Source organism: Anomaloglossus baeobatrachus, chromosome 6, assembly GCF_048569485.1.
Source record: "Anomaloglossus baeobatrachus isolate aAnoBae1 chromosome 6, aAnoBae1.hap1, whole genome shotgun sequence".
NCBI classification, from domain to species: Eukaryota; Metazoa; Chordata; class Amphibia; order Anura; family Aromobatidae; genus Anomaloglossus; species Anomaloglossus baeobatrachus.
Genome location: NC_134358.1, coordinates 467,789,932 through 467,809,836, shown reverse-complemented (window position 1 = coordinate 467,809,836; position 19,905 = coordinate 467,789,932). Strand labels below are relative to the sequence as shown.

General features: G+C 52.1%; 1 protein-coding gene across 1 annotated transcript in view; it reads left to right on the top strand.

The window, feature by feature from the left end:
- The window catches only part of PLEKHA8 (pleckstrin homology domain containing A8), a 101,748-nt gene that overhangs the window by 70,532 nt on the left and 11,311 nt on the right, over positions 1-19,905 (top strand). The window contains exon 11 of the mRNA XM_075315314.1: positions 19,752-19,882. Coding sequence (XP_075171429.1) covers positions 19,752-19,882 — 131 coding nt within the window. The remainder of the gene's footprint in view (positions 1-19,751; positions 19,883-19,905) is intronic.

Sequence of the window (19,905 nt, the reverse complement as noted above, 5' to 3'; positions counted from 1 at the left end):
ATTTACACTGTACGGTCGCACTGTTGATTTTTGGCTATATACCCTCCTGGATTGTACTCAGAGGAGACAACAGCATGTCGTCCGCAAAAAGCAAGGGTGCCAAAGCACAGGCTTACTTTGCAACCTGTACCTCATGTGCGGCTATACTACCGGCAGGTTCCACCGACCCTCATTGTGTGCAATGCTCGGCCCCTGTGGCACTTACTCAGCCGGAGCCTCTGCTACTGGTGGCCCAGGTGGAACCACCTGCTACCACTGTCCAGGTGACAGGGACGGAGTTTGCAGTATTTGCTGACAAACTGTCTGAGAGTATGGATAAATGGTCTGCTAAGATACTAGAAGCCTTACAGTCCAGACCGGTGACTCAGGCCCCGGGCACTGTTGAATCATTGACCCCAGGCCCCCCTCAGTTGGAGCAGCAAAGTGCTCCTGGGGTGACCCATAGGTCCCAGGGTGAGGTCTCTGACACGGACCGCAGTCCCAGGCCGCCTAAGCGGGCTCGCTGGGAAATTCCCTCGACTTCATCACACTGTTCAGGGTCTCAGCAGGAGGATTCTCTGGATGATGAAGCGGAGGTAGCAGATCAGGATTCTGATCCTGAGGCCGCTCTCAACCTAGATACACCTGAAGGTGACGCCATAGTGAATGACCTTATAGCGACCATCAATCAGGTGTTGGATATTTCTCCCCCAGCTCCTCCAATTGAGGAGTCAGCTTCTCAGCAGGAGAAATTCCGTTTCAGGTTTCCCAAGCGTACAATGAGTACGTTTCTGGATCACTCTGACTTCAATGAGGCAGTCCAGAAACACCGAGCTTGTCCAGATAAGCGTTTTTCCAAGCGCCTTAAGGATACACGTTATCCCTTCCCCCCCTGACGTTGTCAAGGGCTGGGCTCAGTGTCCCAAGGTGGATCCTCCAGTCTCCAGACTGGCGGCTAGATCCATAGTTGCAGTGGAAGATGGGGCTTCACTCAAAGATGCCACTGACAGACAGATGGAGCTCTGGTTGAAATCCATCTATGAAGCTATCGGCGCGTCTTTTGCTCCAGCATTCGCAGCCGTATGGGCACTCCAAGCTATCTCAGCTTGTCATGCGCAGATTAATGCAGTCACACGTACGTCTGCTCCGCAAGTGGTGTCCTTAACCTCTCAGGCGTCGGCGTTTGCGTCCTACGCCATTAATGCTGTCCTGGACTCTGCGAGCCGTACGGCGGTAGCATCCGCCAATTCGGTGGCAGTCCGCAGGGCCATGTGGCTACGTGAATGGAAGGCAGACTCTGCTTCCAAAAAGTTCTTAACCGGTTTGCCATTTTCTGGCGACCGCCTGTTTGGTGAGCGATTGGATGAAATCATTAAACAATCCAAGGGAAAGGACTCATCCTTACCCCAGTCCAAACCAAACAGACCTCAACAACGGAAGGTACAATCGAGGTTTCGGTCCTTTCGGTCCGCGGGCAGGTCTCAATTCTCCTCGTCCAAAAGGCCTCAGAAGGATCAGAGGAACTCCGATTCATGGCGGTCTAAGTCACGTCCTAAAAAGACCGCCGGAGGAACCGCTCCCAAAGCGGCCTCCTCATGACTTTCGGCCTCCTCACACCGCATCCTCGGTCGGTGGCAGGCGGGGGATGCCGGACGTCGACCTAATGGCGTCCCGGCACAACAACAAGGTCCCGACATTCATGGCACGGTCTCAAGATCACAGAGCTCTGGCGGCAGACGCCTTAGTTCAGGATTGGTCGCAGTTTCAACTCCCTTATGTGTTTCCTCCTCTGGCACTGTTGCCCAGAGTGTTACGCAAGATCAGGTCCGACTGCCGCCGCGCCATCCTCGTCGCTCCAGACTGGCCGAGGAGGTCGTGGTACCCGGATCTGTGGCATCTCACGGTGGGCCAACCTTGGGCACTACCAGACTGACCAGACTTGCTGTCTCAAGGGCCGTTTTTCCATCTGAATTCTGCGGCCCTCAACCTGACTGTGTGGCCATTGAGTCCTGGATCCTAGCGTCTTCAGGGTTATCTCAAGAGGTCATTGCCACTATGAGACAGGCTAGGAAACCAACGTCCGCCAAGATCTACCACAGGACGTGGAGGATATTCTATCTTGGTGCTCTGATCAGGGTTTTTATCCCTGGCCATTTGCCTTGCCCACTTTTCTTTCCTTCCTTCAATCCGGATTGGAAAAAGGTTTGTCGCTCGGCTCCCTTAAGGGACAAGTCTCAGCGCTCTCTGGGTTTTTTCAGAGGCGCCTAGCCAGACTTCCACAGGTACGCACGTTCCTGCAGGGGGTTTGTCACATAGTCCCTCCTTACAAGCGGCCGTTAGAACCCTGGGATCTGAACAGGGTGCTGATGGCTCTTCAGAAACCACCTTTCGAGCCAATGAAGGATATTTCTCTCACGCCTTTCGCAGAAAGTGGTCTTCCTAGTAGCAGTCACATCACTTCGGAGAGTGTCTGAGCTAGCAGCACTGTCATGCAAAGCCCCTTTCCTGGTGTTTCACCAGGACAAGGTGGTTCTGCGTCCGGTTCCGGAATTTCTCCCTAAGGTGGTATCCCCCTTTCATCTCAATCAGGATATCTCCTTACCCTCTTTTTGTCCTCATCCAGTTCACCAATGTGAAAGGGATTTGCACTTGTTAGATCTGGTGAGAGCACTCAGACTCTACATTTCTCGTACGGCGCCCCTGCGCCGCTCGGATGCACTCTTTGTCCTTGTCGCTGGCCAGCGTAAAGGGTCACAGGCTTCCAAATCAACCCTGGCTCGGTGGATCAAGGAACCAATTCTCGAAGCCTACCGTTCGGCTGGGCTTCCGGTTCCCTCATGGCTGAAGGCCCATTCTACCAGAGCCGTGGGTGCGTCCTGGGCTTTGCGGCACCAGGCTACGGCTCAGCAGGTGTGTCAGGCAGCTACCTGGTCGAGCCTGCACACTTTCACGAAACACTATCAGGTGCATACCTATGCTTCGGCAGATGCCAGCCTAGGTAGGCGAGTCCTTCAGGCGGCGGTTGCCCACCTGTAGGAAGGGGCCGTTTTACGGCTCTATTACGAGGTTTTACTTTACCCACCCAGGGACTGCTTTTGGACGTCCCAATTGTCTGGGTCTCCCAATGGAGCGACAAAGAAGGGAATTTTGTTTACTTACCGTAAATTCCTTTTCTTCTAGCTCCAATTGGGAGACCCAGCACCCGCCCCTATTCCCTTCGGGCTGTTGTTCTTTGTGTACACATGTTGTTCATGTTGAATGGTTTCAGTTCTCCGAAATTCCTTCGGATTGAATTTACTTTAAACCAATTTATAATTTTTCCTCCTTCTTGCTTTTGCACCAAAACTGAGGAGCCCGTGATGCATGGGGGGTGTATAGGCAGAAGGGGAGGGGCTTTACACTTTTAAGTGTAATACTTTGTGTGGCCTCCGGAGGCAGAAGCTATACACCCAATTGTCTGGGTCTCCCAATTGGAGCTAGAAGAAAAGGAATTTACGGTAAGTAAACAAAATTCCCTTCTTCTTTATCGTTCCTTTGGGAGACCCAGACCATGGGTGTTTAGCTTCTATCTCCGGAGGACACACAAAGTACTACACTTAAAAGTGTAGCTCCTCCCCCTGAGCTTATACACCCCCTGGTGAGCAGACCCAGCTAGTTTATCGCTTTGTGTTCAGGAGGCATACATCCACACATGCATTCTCATATGATTTTTTTCCTTTTGGAACGAGATTGAAGAGTGGGGTCCACGTCTGGACCCCCGGCATGTCCCTTCTCACCCCACTGTGTCGGCGGTGTTGTAAGGTTGATGACCTAGGCTGGAGCCTTTACATGCCGTGCTCCTTCACCATCCCTCCTGGGCTCTGGCTTGAAGTGGGAGCCAGCACGGTCTCCATGCTTGGCAGGAGACCGGTCTCCATCCGCAGCCCTTCAGGACCCTGCTGGACCGGAGCACTCATCCCCAGGGACTTGGCCCTGCGTCTCAGCAGCTAAGTACCTGAGACGTTTAGATTTCGGGGTCCCTGTACTTTATTGTTGGGGGAGAGTGTGTTTATTGTGTTTACTGACATTTCCGGCGGGTTCTCTAGCTGTCGCCTGAGAACCGCGCCGATGGTGCCTGCGCGTCGGCCGCGCCGCTCAAATTTAGGCCCCGGCTTCGCCCAAGGCCTAGTTTCTGTTTCACTGCCCTCGCATGTCACTCATGCAGAGGGACAGTCTCTGCTCCTCCCGGCGGCCGTTCTGTACATGGGAGGGACACTCCCCACTGCAGTGTGTGTCCCCTCCCCTGTAGGTCTCTATGGCCCTCCAGATCCCGCTCCTCCAGCAAGTCCTGCCCCCTCTCTTCGCTCCGGCGGCCATTTTCTCAGCGTTCTCTCTGCGATCAGTCATTGCAGCGCTGGTCTGCAGCATCTCTGCTGAGGTGCTGTGCTTGGGGGTCCGGGCTTCGGGATCTGGAGGGCACACAACACCGCTCCAGCGGTCTGGTAAGCCACAACCGGTCTCCGGTTGTGGACCTCTGTATATACTCTCTGGGGTTCATTCTCTGGCAGAGCCCCCACTCCAGCAGCATGTCTCACACGAGGAGCAAGGCCCCAAAGCTTTATGCTGTATGCGCTGCATGTAAGCTCCTGCTGCTTGAACCGAGCACCTTCCCACATTGTGATGCCTGCTCTACCTTGGCGGTGCCACAGCCTGGAGTCTCACCCCCAGTGGTTTCTCAGGCTGCTCCTGCTTCTGTGGCTGAACCCCCGGCTTGGGTAGAATCCTTTTCTAGGTCTATCTCCCAGTCTTTTGCTGAGTCCATGGGACTTCTGTCCAGGACGTTGATGAATATGCATCAGCCCCCTTCACAGGGTGCCTCTGCTGCTAGGGGTCCCTCAGGACCGGAGCTCACAGAGGATTCATCATCAGGGCCCAGACCCCGTCCTCCTAAGAAGAGACGCAGGGTTCCCTCTCCCTCCTCCTCCCGTGGCTCTGATTCCAGAGCGGACTCGCAGGATGAGGAGGATGCCTTTACAGGGGGCTCGGAGGCTAGCTCCATGTGCCCCATTGATCTGTCCGAAAGTGACTCAGATCTTAGTGACTTGATTGCTTCTATTAATTCTGTACTGGATCTCAATCCGCCAGTATCGGAGGAGCAACCCTCTCTGGCAGAAAAGCACCAGTTTACCTTGCCTAAGAGAGCAAAAAGTGTTTTCTTTAACCACTCCAGTTTTCAGGCCGCTGTGACCAAGCCCAGGGCCTGTCCTGAAAAGCGCTTCCCAAAGCGTGGTTCTGATGACCGTTTTCCCTTTCCACCTGAGGTGGTCAAGGAGTGGGCTCAGTCCCCAAAGGTAGACCCTCTGGTGTCTAGGCTCGCAGCCCGGACCGTTGTGTCGGTGGCTGATGGCACTTCCCTTAAGGATTCCACTGACCGCCAAATTGACCTTCTGGCCAAATCCGTGTATGAAGCGGCGGGGGCCGCGTTTTCTCCGACTTTTGCAGCAGTGTGGGCTCTCAAGGCCATCTCTGCTTCTCTGGAGGAGATGCATTCCCTCACCAGGGAATCTATGCCCGAAATGGATGCCTTAACTTCCCAAGCTTCGGCCTTTTCATCCTATGCCATGTCTGCCATGCTGGAGGCTTCTCACCGCACTGCGGTAGCTTCGGCTAATTCCCTCGCTTTCCGCACAATCTTGTGGCTTCGAGAGTGGAAGGCAGATGCTTCTTCAAAGAAGTACTTTGCTGGGCTCCCTTTTGCTGGGTCCCGGCTGTTCGGAGAACAGCTGGATGAAATTATTAAGGAAGCTACTGGCGGGAAGAGTACTTCCATGCCTCAAACTAAAGCCAGGAAACCTGTCCAGGGTAGGAATCAGTCGAGGTTTCGCTCCTTTCGTCCCTCCAACTGGTCGTCCTCTAAGCCCTCGGCCTCGACCGCTAACTCAGCCAAGGACCAGAAATCCAACTGGCGCACAAAAGCACGTCCACAGAAGACCGCAGGAGCTGCTGCCACTAAGGCAGCCTCCTCGTGACTATCTGCCCACTCCAGCAACGTCCTTAGTCGGTGGCAGGCTCTCCCACTTTGGCGACGCTTGGTTTCAACACGTCTCCGATCAGTGGGTGAGAGATATCATCTCCCACGGCTACAGGATAGAATTCTCTTCCAGTCCGCCAAACAGATTTTTTTCTCTCAACTCCCCCCTGCTCCAAGGCTGCCGCCTTCTCACAGGCCATGGCAGCCTTACAGGCCAATGGAGTAATTGTACCGGTTCCCGCCCGGGAACGGTTCAGAGGTTTCTACTCAAATCTCTTCCTAGTTCCCAAAAAGGACGGTACCTTCCGGCTCATCCTGGATCTGAAGCTTCTCAACAAGCATGTTCAGGTGCGGCGCTTTCGCATGGAGTCTCTGCGATCAGTCATTGCCTCTATGTCCCAAGGGGATTTCCTGGCATCCATCGACATCAGAGATGCCTATCTGCATGTGCCAATTGCAGTGTCACACCAGCGTTGGCGACGTTTTGCAGTAGGAGAAGATCACTTCCAATTCGTGGCTCTCCCCTTCGGGTTGGCCACGGCCCCTCGGGTATTCACCAAGGTCATGGCAGCAGTGATTGCAGTTCTGCACCTCCAGGGGTTGGCAGTAATTCCTTACCGGGACGACCTTCTAGTCAAGGCTTCATCCAGCGCAGACTGTCAGCGGAGTGTCTCGCTCACTCTCTCCACTCTAGCTCAATTCGGGTGGCTGGTCAATCTGCCCAAATCCACTCTGACTCTGACCCAGAGTCTCACGTACCTAGGGATGCAGTTGGAGACCTTGAAGGCACTTGTGAAGTTGCCCTTAGTCAAACAGCAGTCCCTCCAGCTAGCGGTGCACTCTCTGCTGAGGCCCCGCCGTTATACCCTCAGGCGTCTGATGCAGGTGCTGGGTCAAATGGTGGCGTCCATGGAGGCTGTCCCCTTTGCCCAGTTCCATCTGCGCCCCCTGCAGCTGGACATTCTCCGCTGTTGGGACAAGCGGCCTTCCTCCTTACACAGGTTAGTGGTTCTGTCGCCACAAACCAGGAGCTCTCTTCAGTGGTGGCTTCGGCCCCTCTCCCTGTCCCAGGGGCATTCCTTCCTGGCCCCGTCCTGGGTGATTCTCACCACGGATGCCAGTCTATCCGGCTGGGGAGCGGTATATCTCCACCACAGAGCGCAGGGCACTTGGACTCCGTCCGAGTCAGCCCTTTCAATCAATGTGCTGGAAACCAGAGCCGTGTTTCTAGCTCTCCTAGCTTTTCACCACCTTTTGGCGGGCAGGCACATTCGAGTCCAGTCAGACAACGCGACAGCGGTTGCCTACATCAATCACCAAGGCGGGACACGCAGCCGCCTGGCGATGTTGGAAGTACAACGCATCCTTCAATGGGCAGAGGACTCCAAGTCCACCATATCCGCAGTCCACATCCCAGGCGTGGAAAACTGGGAGGCAGATTATCTCAGACGTCAAACCGTGGACGGTGGCGAGTGGTCCCTGCACCCGGCAGTGTTTCAGTCAATCTGTCGCAAATGGGGCACTCCGGACGTGGACCTAATGGCATCCCGTCACAAGAACAAGGTTCCCGTTTACGTGGCTCGCTCCCACGACCCTCAGGCATTCGCTGCGGACGCACTGGTTCAAGACTGGTCCCAGTTTCGTCTGTCCTACGTGTTTCCCCCTCTTGCTCTCTTGCCCAGAGTTCTGCGCAAGATCAGAACGGAGGGCTGTCGAGTCATCCTCATTGCACCGGACTGGCCCAGGCGAGCTTGGTATCCAGACCTGCTCCATCTGTCCGTAGAGATGCCGTGGCATCTCCCGGACCGTCCAGGCCTACTCTCACAAGGTCCGTTTTTCCGGCTGAATTCTGCGGCTCTCAAATTGACGGCGTGGCTCTTGAGTCCTGGATCTTGACGGCTTCTGGTATCCCTCCTGAAGTCATCTCCACTATGACTCGGGCCCGTAAGTCTTCCTCCGCTAAGATCTATCACAGGACTTGGAAAATGTTCCTGTCCTGGTGTCGCTCTACTGACCATCCTCCTTGGCCATTCTCCTTGCCGACCCTTCTGTCTTTTCTACAGTCCGGTCTGCAGCTAGGACTGTCCCTCAACTCTCTCAAGGGACAAGTCTCAGCTCTGTCAGCTCTGTTCCAGCGGCGTCTCGCTCGGCTGGCTCAGGTCCGCACCTTCATGCAAGGCGCGTCTCGCATCATTCCGCCTTACCGGCGGCCCTTGGATCCCTGGGACCTTTAATTTAGTTCTCACGGTTTTGCAGAAACCCCCCTTTGAGCCTCTTAGGGAGGTCTCTTTGCATCGTCTTTCACAGAAAGTGGTTTTTCTGGTGGCCATAACTTCCCTCAGAGTCTCTGATTTGGCCACGCTCTCTTCGGAGTCACCTTTTTTAGTTTTTCATCAAGACAAGGTGGTTCTCAGTCCGACTCCGGATTTTCTTCCTAAGGTGGTCTCTCCTTTCCACCTTAACCAGGACATTACCCTACCTTCCTTTTGTCCAGCTCCTGTTCATCGCTTTGAAAAAGCGCTGCATACTCTGGATCTGGTGCGTGCGCTCTGGATCTATGTGTCTCGCACCGCTGCTCTTAGGTGGTGCACTTCTCTTTTTGTGCTAACCACAGTTCGGCGCAAGGGCCTCTCTGCTTCTAAGCCGACCTTGGCCCGTTGGATTAGATCGACCATTTCGGACGCCTACCAGAGTTCTCAGGTGCCTCCCCCTCCGGGGATCAAGGCACATTCGACCAGAGCTGTTGGTGCCTCTTGGGCTTTCAGGCACCAGACTACGGCTCAACAAGTCTGTCAGGCTGCCACTTGGACTAGCCTGCATACCTTTTCGAAGCACTACCAAGTGCATGCTCGTGCTTCGGCAGATGCGAGCTTGGGCAGACGCATCCTTCAGGCGGCTGTCGCCCATTTGTGAAGTTAGGTTCTGCCTACTTCTTGCCTTTTTTTGGTTTATTTCCCACCCAGGGACTGCTTTGGAACGTCCCATGGTCTGGGTCTCCCAAAGGAACGATAAAGAAAAAGAGAATTTTGTTTACTTACCGTAAATTCTTTTTCTTATAGTTCCTTTTTTGTGAGACCCAGCACCCTCCCTGTTGCCTGTTGGCAATTTTTCTTGTTCCGCGTGTTATCACCGGCTGTTGTCGTGGACAGAGTCTCCGGTTGTTCCGGCTTTTGCTCTGTTCTACTTGTGGGTGGCTATTCTCCTTCAGCTTTTGCACTAAACTGGCTGGGTCTGCTCACCAGGGGGTGTATAAGCTCAGGGGGAGGAGCTACACTTTTAAGTGTAGTACTTTGTGTGTCCTCCGGAGGTAGAAGCTAAACACCCATGGTCTGGGTCTCCCAATACGGAACTATAAGAAAAAGAATTTACGGTAAGTAAACAAAATTCTCTTTTTTTTTATTTTGTCAGCAAAACATAAAAAAAAAACATTTATAAGGCCCTGTGCGCACACTGCATTTTTACTCGCGTTTCTTTTTTTTTTTTTTTTTTTGCTGCAGAAATTTCATGAGCAAATGGTTACAACCATTCTGCAGACATTCCTCAGCAAAACCTATGAAAAAAAAAATAGCTGTGCGCACGCTGTGTTTTTTTTCTCACGAACATTCGTTCTGCAAAATTTCTTGAGAAAATTATGAGCATGTCACTTCTTTTCTGCAGGTACCTGTGTTTTTTGCCATAGATAATGGTAAAATGCAGGGACCAACCTGCGGAAAAAAAACATCAAAAACGCATGCGTTATTGGTGCGTTTTTTAAACGCAAGTGCGCTAATCTTTCAGACTCAAGAAATTTCTTGAGAAATATCCTTTTTCTAGTGCGCACAGGGCCTTAATGTGGTAACACTGTATTTTTACTAGCCTGAAGTATACAGCTGTCTTATCACTTTTACAACACGTGAAAAAAAAACAATACCTGAATTTCTGTTTCTTCTTGATTTTTGCCTCACAAAAATCGAAATATACCGTATTTTTCGCTTTATAAGACGCACCGGAATATAAGACGCACCCCAAACTTAGACATAAAAAAAGGTATTAAAAAGAAAAATGCGTCTTATACTCCGGTGTTCTCTTACCAGAGGGGGGCAGCAGTGGTGGTGAAGCGGGGTCACAGGAGGCACAGGTTGTGCTGGCAGGCGCGGCGGGTCAGTGGCAGCGGGGTCCGTGGTTGCAGGTGCCGTGGCGTCCGTGGTTGCAGGTGCGGTGGCGTCCGCGGTGGCAGGAGCCGTGGGGTCCATAGTGGCGGCAGCAGCCGTGGCGGGTGACCCGTGCAGCAGGCCGGTGCAGTGAGTGTCCGCGGTCCCGGTTCAGTGGTGGCAGCGGCGACGGCTCAGTGGTGGCAGCGGCGGGGACTGCTCAGTGGTTGCAGCGGCATGGACTGCTCAGTGGTGGAGCAGACGGATGCGGTGTTTTCCCAGTGTGTCCGCGGTCCCGATTCAAGTAATGGCGCCCGGAGCGACGCATGCGCAGATGGAGCTCTCATCCAAGGGCTCCATCTGCGCACGTGCTGACTCCCGGAGCAGCGAGTGTGCAGATGGAGCTCTCATCCAAGGGCCACACCAGTGCCATCATTTGAAAGTGGGACCGCGGACAACTGGTAACATGCTGCACAGCCGCCCGCCCCGCATGCACAGAGTGGCAGCCAGCAGGCTGCCCGCCCACCCTGCGTACAAGCCGCCGGGTACCCATGGCTGTGTGAGGGCTCGCACACAGCACCCGGCTGCCGCCTGCACACAGCCATGGGTATCCGGCTGCCACCGCATGCAAGCATAGGTACCCGGCTGCCGACCCCACACAGCACCTGGCTGCCGCCCGCACACAGCCACGGCTACCCGGCTGCCACCGCATGCAAGCACAGGTACCCGGCCGCTTGCATGCAGCCACAGGCACCCGGCCGCCCGATCGCCTCAGACAGGATTCCCCCCAGGTATCGCTTTATAAGACGCACCCCCCATTTCTTCGGCGCTCCATTGGGAGACCCAGACGATTGATTGGGTGTATAGTACTGCCTCCGGAGGCCACACAAAGCATTACACTAAAAAGTGTAAGGCCCCTCCCCTTCTGGCTATACACCCCCAGTGGGATCACTGGCTCACCAGTTTTCTGCTTTGTGCGAAGGAGGTCAGACATCCACGCATAGCTCCACTGTTTTTAGTCAGCAGCAGCTGCTGACTATGTCGGATGGAAGAAAAGTGGGCCCATATGGGGCCCCCAGCATGCTCCCTTCTCCACCCCACTTTTGTCGGGTGTTTGTTAAGGTTGAGGTACCCATTGCGGGTACGGAGGCTGGAGCCCACATGCTGTTTTCCTTCCCCATCCCCCCTCAGGGCTCTGGGTGAAGTGGGATCTTACAGGTCTCCAGGCACTGAGACCGGGCTCCATCCACAGACCCAGAGAACCTGCTGGATATGGAGCTGAGTATCGTCAGGGACAGGGCCCTGCTACATTAAGGTACTCTGTGTCCCCGTACACATCGCGCACACACACACCAGCATTGCTGGGAGTGCTAGTGCGCCGGGGACGACAGCGCGGAGCGCTCGTGCTATTATTCACGGCAGCTTTGCTGTGTGAATTTATGTATTGGGAACTGCCGCGCCGGGCCGCTGCTAGGTGTTTTTACACTGTGGCGCGGCTGGGACTTGTGGTGCGCCGGGGACTCCGCGCTGGCCGTGCACATAGGACGGCCGCGCTTATTACTCGAGTCCCCGGCTTTGCGGCCTAGTTTTCGTTTCGTTCCCGCCCCCAGCCCTGCCAGTCAGGGGAGAGGCGGGACGCTGTACAGAAAGTCAGCGCCGAGGGCTGGAGTCTGCTTTGCATTCTCCAGCCCCCTTCACTGGACACAGTGGGACGCCGGTTTCCCGCTCTTGCCTGGGGCACGCCCACGGCCCGCCCCTCGTCACACGAGCTGGAGAAGGACGCCGGCAGCCATTCCTGCAGTATGAGCTGGCAGCCAGTCACAGGACTCTGGCGACCACACACCCGCCTATAGGCGGGCGGTAAGCAGCACCTGAAGTGCTGACCCCACTAAATACCGTTGTGTCCATTTGTATTTTATGCTTACACTGCACTGTAGGTCGCTATTTTTGGCTATATGCCCTCTTAGATGGCGAGACAACAGCAGCAAAAAAGCAAGGGTGCTAAAGCACAGGCTTTCTATGCTGCTTGTATTGCATGTGCTGAAGTGTTCATTTGTACTTATGCTTGTATGCTATACATTGCACTGTACGGTCGCTATTCTTGGCTATATTCTCCTAGAATGGCTAGACTACAGCAGCAAAAAAGCAAAGGTGATAAGGCACAGTTTTTCTAGGCTGCTTGTATTGCAGGTGCTGAAGTGTTCATTTGTACTTATGCTTGTATGCTATACATTGCACTGTACGGTCGCTATTCTTGGCGATATTCTCCTAGATGGCTAGTCTACAGCAGCAAAAAAGCAAGGGTGCCAAGGCACAGGCTTTCTAAGCTGCTCATATTGCATGTGCTGAAGTGCTCATTTGTACTTTATGCTTGTATGCTATACATTGCACTGTACGGTCGCTATTCTTGGCTATATGCTCCTAGATGGCTAGACTACAGCAGCAAAAAAGCAAAGGTGCTAAGGCACAGGCTTTCTAAGCTGCTCATATTGCATGTGCTGAAGTGCTCATTTGTACTTTATGCTTGTATGCTATACATTGCACTGTACGGTCGCTATTCTTGGCTATATGCTCCTAGATGGCTAGACTACAGCAGCAAAAAAGCAAAGGTGCTAAGGCACAGGCTTTCTAAGCTGCTCATATTCCATGTGCTGAAGTGCTCATTTGTACTTTATGCTTGTATGCTATACATTGCACTGTGCGGTCGCTATTCTCGGCTATATGCTCCTAGATGGCTAGACTACAGCAGCAAAAAAGCAACACAGGCTTTCTATGCTGCTTTTACGGCATGTGATACTGTTCCACCGGCAGGTTCCACTGACCCCCGTTGTGTGCAATGCTCCCCGGAACCACCTGTGAACCCTGTCCATGGACAGGGACGGTGTTGCAGTTTCGGCTGATAGATTGTCATGGGATAGTGACTTGCAGTCCAGACAGGCCATGGGCAATCTTGATCATTGCTCCCTGGCCACCCTCATTTGGAACAAAATCAGTGCTCCGGGGGGGTCCCAGGCATTCCAGGGTGAAGGCTCTGACACGGACGACAGTCCCAGACAGCCTAAGCGAGCTCGCTGGGAGCGGCACTCGGCCTCATCACTAGTCAGGGACTCTCTGTATGATGAGGCAGACGTAGCTGATCAGGACTTTGATCCTGACACCGCTCTCAATCCGGATACACCGGATGGTGACGCCATGGTGACTGATCTTATAGCGTCCAGCAATGGCATGTTGGATATCTCTCCCCCAGCTCCTTCAGTGGAGGAGTCAGCTTCCCAGCAGGAGAAATCCCATTTCAGTATCTCAAGCGTACATTGAGTACTTTTCTGGCCACGCTGACTTCAGAGAAGCAGTGCAGAATCACCACGCTTACCAGATAAGCGTTTCTCCAAATGTATTAAGGATACATGTTATCCCTTTCCCCCTGACGTGGTCAGGCGCTGGACCCAGGGTCAAAAGGTGGATCCCCCAATCTCCAGGCTTGCGGCTAGATCCATAGTTGCAGTGGAGATGGGACTTCACTTATAGATGCCATTGACAGACAGATGGACCTCTGGTTGAAATCTGTCTATGAAGCTATCGGCGTGTCGGTTGCTCCGGCATTCGCAGCCGTATGGGCACTCTAAGCTATGTCAGCTGGTCTTGCGCAGCTGGTCTTGAGCACAGGTACATCTGTGCCGCAGGTAGCGTCCTTATCCTCGCAATGTCTGCATGGCGACTTACCCTATTAATGCTGTCCGAGAGAGACAGTCGAGGTTTCGGTCCTTCCCAGGCTCGGGCAGGTCCAAATTGTCCTAGTCCAAAAGGGCTCAAAAGGCTCAGAGGGGCTCAGATTCCAGGCGGGCTCAATCACGCCCAAGGAAGGCAGCCAGAGGAACCGCTTCCAAGGCGGTCTCCTCATGACTTTAAGCTCTCTCTCTCCGCATCCGCGGTTGGTGGCAGACTCTCTCGCCTTGGCGACATTTAGCTGCCACTGGTCACAGACCGGTGGGTGAGAGACATTATGTCTCACGTGTACAGGATAGAGTTCTGTTCTCGGCCTCCGGCTCGATTCTTCAGAACTTCCCCACCTACCCACCGAGCCGATGCTCTTCTGCAGGCAGAAGGAGTGGTAATTCCTGTTCCTCTTCAGGAACAAGACACGGTTTTTCCTCCAATCTGATTGTGGGGGACCTAAAACTGCTCAACAAGCACGTGAAGGCCAGGCGGTTCCGGATGGCATCCCTCCGCTCCGTCATTGCCTCAATGTCTCAAGGAGATTTCCTAGCGTCAATAGACATCAGGATGCTTATCTCCACGTGCCGATTGCTCCAGAGCACCAACGTTTGCTACGTTTCGTTATTGAAGACGAGCATCTTCAGTTCGTAACCCTGCCCTTCGGTCTGGCGACAGCCCTACGGGTTTTCACCAAGTTCAGGGCAGCAGTGGGAGCAGTCCTGCACTCTCAGGGTCACTCGGTGATCCTTCCTTGGACGGTCGACTGGTCAAGGCACCCTCTCAAGAGGCATGCCAACACAGCCTGAGCGTAGCGCTGGAGACTCTCCAGAGTTTTCGGGTGGATCATCATCTTCTCAAGGTTAAATCTGACACCGACCCAATCGCTGACATATCTGGGCATGGAGTGTCACGCTCCCTCAGCGATAGTGAAGCTTCCGCTGGACACGTTCACTACAGACGGGGGTGCAGTCTCTCCTTCATGGCCAGTCACACCCCTTAACACGACTCATGCAGAGGCAGTCACTTTCGCGCAGTTTCATCTGCGTCCACTCCAATGTGGCATTCTTTGCCAATGGGATGGGAAGTCGACGTCCCTAGAAGGAACGTCCCCCTTCTCAGACGGTCATGGACTCTCTTCAGAGGAGTCCATCCTTCAAATCAATGTGCTGGAAATCTGGGCAGTGTATCTTGCCCTGCAAGCCTTCCAGCCGTGGCTGGAAAGCACACACATCCGAATTCAGTCGGACAACTCCACAGCGGTGGCATACATCTACCACCAAGGCGGAACACGCAGTCGGCAAGCCTCCCAGGAAGTCCGGCGAAGTCTGATGGGGGTGGAAGACAGAGCATCCACCATATCCGCAGTTCACATCCCGGGCGCAGAAAACTGGGAAGCAGACTTCCTCAGTTGCCAGGGTATGGACGCAGGGGAAGGGTATCTTCACCCGGACGGTTTTCAGGAAATCTGTCAACGCTGGGGGATGCTGAACGTCGACCTAATAGCGTCTCGGCACCACAACAAGGTTCCGATTTTCATGGCGCGGTATCACGATCAAAGAGCTCTGGCGGCAGATGCCTTAGTTCAGGTTTGGTCGCAGTTCCAGCTACCTATGTGTTTCCCCCTCTGACACTGCTGCCCAGAGGGCTACGCAACATCAGGTCCGTTTGCCGCCGCGACATCCTCATCGCCACAGACTGGCCGAGGAGGTCGTAGTCCCCGTATCTGTGGCATCTCACGGTCTGCCAACCGTGGGCACTACCAGCCCGGCCAGACTTACTGTCCCAAGGGCCGTTTTTTCCATCTGAATTCTACGGCCCTGAACCTGACGGTATGGCCTTTGAGTCCTGAATCCTAGCGTCTTCAGGATTATCTCAGGACGTCATTGCCACCATGAGACAGACTAGAAAACCGACGTCTGCCAAGATCTACCACAGGATGTGGAGGATATTCTTCTCTTAATGCTCTGCTCAGGGAGTGTCTCCCTGCCCATTTGCATTCCCTACTTTTCCTTCCTTCCTGCAATCTGGTTTGGAAAAAGGTTGTCACTCGGCTCCCTCAAAGGACAAGTCTCAGCGCTATCTGTATTCTTCAGAAGCGCCTAGCACCACTTCCTCAGGTACACACGTTCCTGCAGGAGGTTTGTCACATTGTCCCTCTGTACAAACGGCCGTTGGACGCATGGGATCTGAACAGGGTACTAATTGCTCTCCAGAAGCCGCCCTTCGAGCCTCTGAGAGATGTTTCACTCTCTCGACTTTCCCAGAAAGAGGCCTTTCTGGTAGCGGTCACGTCTCTTAGGAGAGTGTCCGAGCTAGCAGCGCTGTCATCCAAAAGCTTCCTTCCTGGTGTTTCACCAAGGCAAGGTAGTGCTGCGCCCGATTCCGGAGTTCTCCCTAAGGTGGTATCCCCCTTTCATCTCAATCAGGATATCTCCTTACCTTCCTTTTGTCTCATCCATTTCATCGATATGACATGGATTTGCATTTGTTGGATCTGGTGAGAGCGCTCAGAATCTACATTTCCCGCACGGCGCCTCTGCGCCGCTCGGATGCACTCTCTGTGCTTGTCGCTAATCAGCGTAAAGAGTCGCAGGCTTCCAAATCCACCCTGGCTCGATGGATCAAGGAACCAATTCTTGAAGCCTACTGTTCTGCTGGGCTTCCGGTTCCATCAGGGCTGAAAGCCCATTTTACCAGAGCCGTGGGTGCGCCCTAGGCATTACGGCACCAGGCTACGGCTCAGCAGGTGTGCCAGGCAGCTACCTGGTCGAGTCTGCACACTTTCACCAAGCATTGTCAGGTGCATACCTACGCTTAGGCGGATGCCAGCTTAGGTAGAAGAGTCCTGCAGGCGGCGGTTGCCTCCTTGTAGGGAAGGGCTGTTTTACAGCTCTAACATGAGGTATTTCTTTACCCACCCAGGGACAGCTTTTGGACGTCCCAATCGTCTGGGTCTCCCAATGGAGCGCCGAAGAAGAAGGGAATTTTGTTACTTACCGTAAATTCCTTTTCTTCTAGCTCCTATTGGGAGACCCAGCACCCGCCCTGTTGTCCTTCGGGATTTTTGGTTGTTTTTCGGGTACACATGTTGTTCATGTTGAATGGTTTTCAGTTCTCCGATGTTACTTCGGAGTGAATTTGTTTAAACCACTTATTGGCTTTCCTCCTTCTTGCTTTTGCACTAAAACTGGTGAGCCAGTGATCCCACTGGGGGTGTATAGCCAGAAGGGGAGGGGCCTTACACTTTTTAGTGTAATGCTTTGTGTGGCCTCCGGAGGCAGTACTATACACCCAATCAATCGTCTGGGTCTCCCAATAGGAGCTAGAAGAAAAGGAATTTACGGTAAGTAACAAAATTCCCTTCTTTCCTCCCAAATTTTTGGGAGGAAAAGTGCGTCTTATAAAGCGAAAAATACGGTAAATGTAAAATATTTCAATGAAAAAAATATTATGTGCCTTAACACTAGAACTACTGGACTCGTGACACCTAATAGAACTACATAGTGCGAAGTAGTCAAAATGACTACCTCAGTAGTTCTAGTGTTAAAATAGTATCAATAAGAACTCCAACTCGTCATGCAAAAGAGAAGCCCCCATATGACTCGACCAAAAAGAAAACAAGATTAGATCCTTCAATATTCGGTGATGCAAAAAACGTTATAAATGTGGTATCGCTGTGATTGTAGTGACCTGAAGAATAAAAGCTTTCACATGGTGTTTTTGTTGTGGCGGTCATTGTTGCAGTGATTTTGTTTCTTTGTGTGGTATGGCCTGGAGTCATCCTTGTAGCATGGTTGTTGTAAGGCACCAGATCACCTGCCCTGCTGGTACACTGTCACCGCAGAAGTTGCTGGAGCATGGCGCTGTACCTTTTTAAGGCTTCAAATAGATAGGGACCCACTCAGAGGTTCACTGTGACGTGGCTGGGGGCTTCATACAGTCTGGTAGTGTAATAAATAAAGCCAATTCTTCAACTACTGTTGAATTGTTCATTCTGCATCCCAAAGATTGCAGTCAGGCTCAGCTCACATTTTATCTTGCTCTCTTCGTTTAGCGCTTAGACCTGTGATTACGTGTAAATCTCTGTGGGAAAAAAAAACAAAAACGGGATTCAGACATAATTCCCAATGGTAAATGCACTGTAATGATGCAGATGGAGTCACTTTAAACTATTGTCCAGCGGTTTCCATCTTTGGGGTCAAAGAAACATATTTTGGGGAATATTGGTATTTTTTTATTTTTGCAGCCTAATGTTATATAATTCTGTGAATCAGCTAAGGGTTCTAATTGCTGACTACACCCCTAGATGAATTCCATGAACTTCTAGAATGAGTTCACTTGTGGGGGGGTTACTGCTTTTTTTGGCATGTCAGGGGATCTTTAAATGCAACATTCCAATCTTTTTAGCCAAAATGGCGCTTCAACATTCAAATGGTGCTCCTTCCCTTCCGAGCCCTACTGTGTGCCCAAACAGTAGTTTGCCACTACATATGGGGTGTCAATGTACTCAGGAGAAATTGCACAATTAATTGTATGCTGCATTTTCCTCTGTTATCCTTGTGAAAATGAAAAAAAAAATGGGGCTAAAGCAATTATTTTTGTTTGAAAAAGTAAAATTTCCATTTTTTTCCTTCCATATTTAATTCCTGTGAAGCAGTGGAAGGGTTAATGGTTTGAGCATTTTGAGGGGTGCAGTTTTTAAAATGTCACTTTTGGGTATTTCTGTGGTCTCTATTAAAAAAAAAAAAACGTTTTGTAAACAGTCATATATGAAGGTATAATCCGACAGGTAGAGGTATATCTGAGCAACCAAGAGAAGAGCAAAAATGGAGAAGAAGGTATAGGTAGGAAAGAGCTAGAATGGGATAGTTAAATCAGGGTAAGGAGGGGTGGGAAAGAGACCTTGGAGACCACAGCAAAACCAGCAGTTCAGAGCGATTAATAAAAGGACTGACAGGATGTTTCTCCTCCAGAGGGGTACCCAGGCAGGGGTTTACCGCATAGTGAGTGACTTAGGTCCCTACACAAATGTGAGTGACTTAGGTCCCGACACAAATGTGAGTGACTTAGGTCCCGACACAAATAAGAGTGACTGAGGTCCAAGACACAAATGTCTCTGGCAGTGGCAACAGCCTCCCCGCATGACTGAGCCTTGACTCGTTCCATGCAATAGGTCATACCTATTTCCTCCACCCACTCCTCCAAGGACAGAGGCTCAGCAGAGGTCCAGTAGCACAGGATGACCGCCTTGGCGGCCTGAAAAAGATACCCGAGAGGCAACTTCTTATAGGCCTTTCATGGCATGTGAAACATATAGAGCAGGGCCACCTCTGGTCGTCTGGGAACTTTAACTCCTGTGACCTCAAGAATAATTTCCAGGACCCCTCTCCAGAAAGTCGCCAAGCTCGGGCACTGCTACCAAATATGCAACATGCTACCCCCAGGGGCTCCACATTGCCAACAGACGTCAGGTTTGTCCGGGCACCATTTATGGAGCAGCCCTGGGACCAGATACCATCGGGAGATGATTTTGTAACAGGTCTCTTGGGACCTCGTAGCCACTGCCGACTTGTGGGTTAGGTGGAAACAACGATCCCATTGCTCCCTAGGGAACTCTGCCTGGAGCTCTGTCTCCCATGCATTGCAGAAGTGAGGGAGGGTACTTGGATCTGTCGTGGTCAGTATTTTGTAGACTCAGGACAGTGTGTCGAGGGACAGTGCCGGTCATCACATTTACGTTTCATACCACTTTTTCAAAACTGGCGAATGCAAAACAAAATACTTTATTTTTACACTATTTGTGTAAACTGAAAAATGAATGCGATCCTTTCTTTTTCACTCTGACATTACATACCAGAGTGTATTGACCTATGTGATCGTTCATCAGGTCTGATCAGTTTTTTATTTTAATTTCTCAGAAAATAAATCAGAAATACATAACCAATAAGGAAGAATTGACAACACTTCAGAAGATTGTTCTCCATGAAATTAACAATAACCTGGCACAAGTGCGCAACTCTGCAACTGAAGCTCTTCTGTGGCTGAAAAGGTGATAAAAAATAAGTGCCGCTG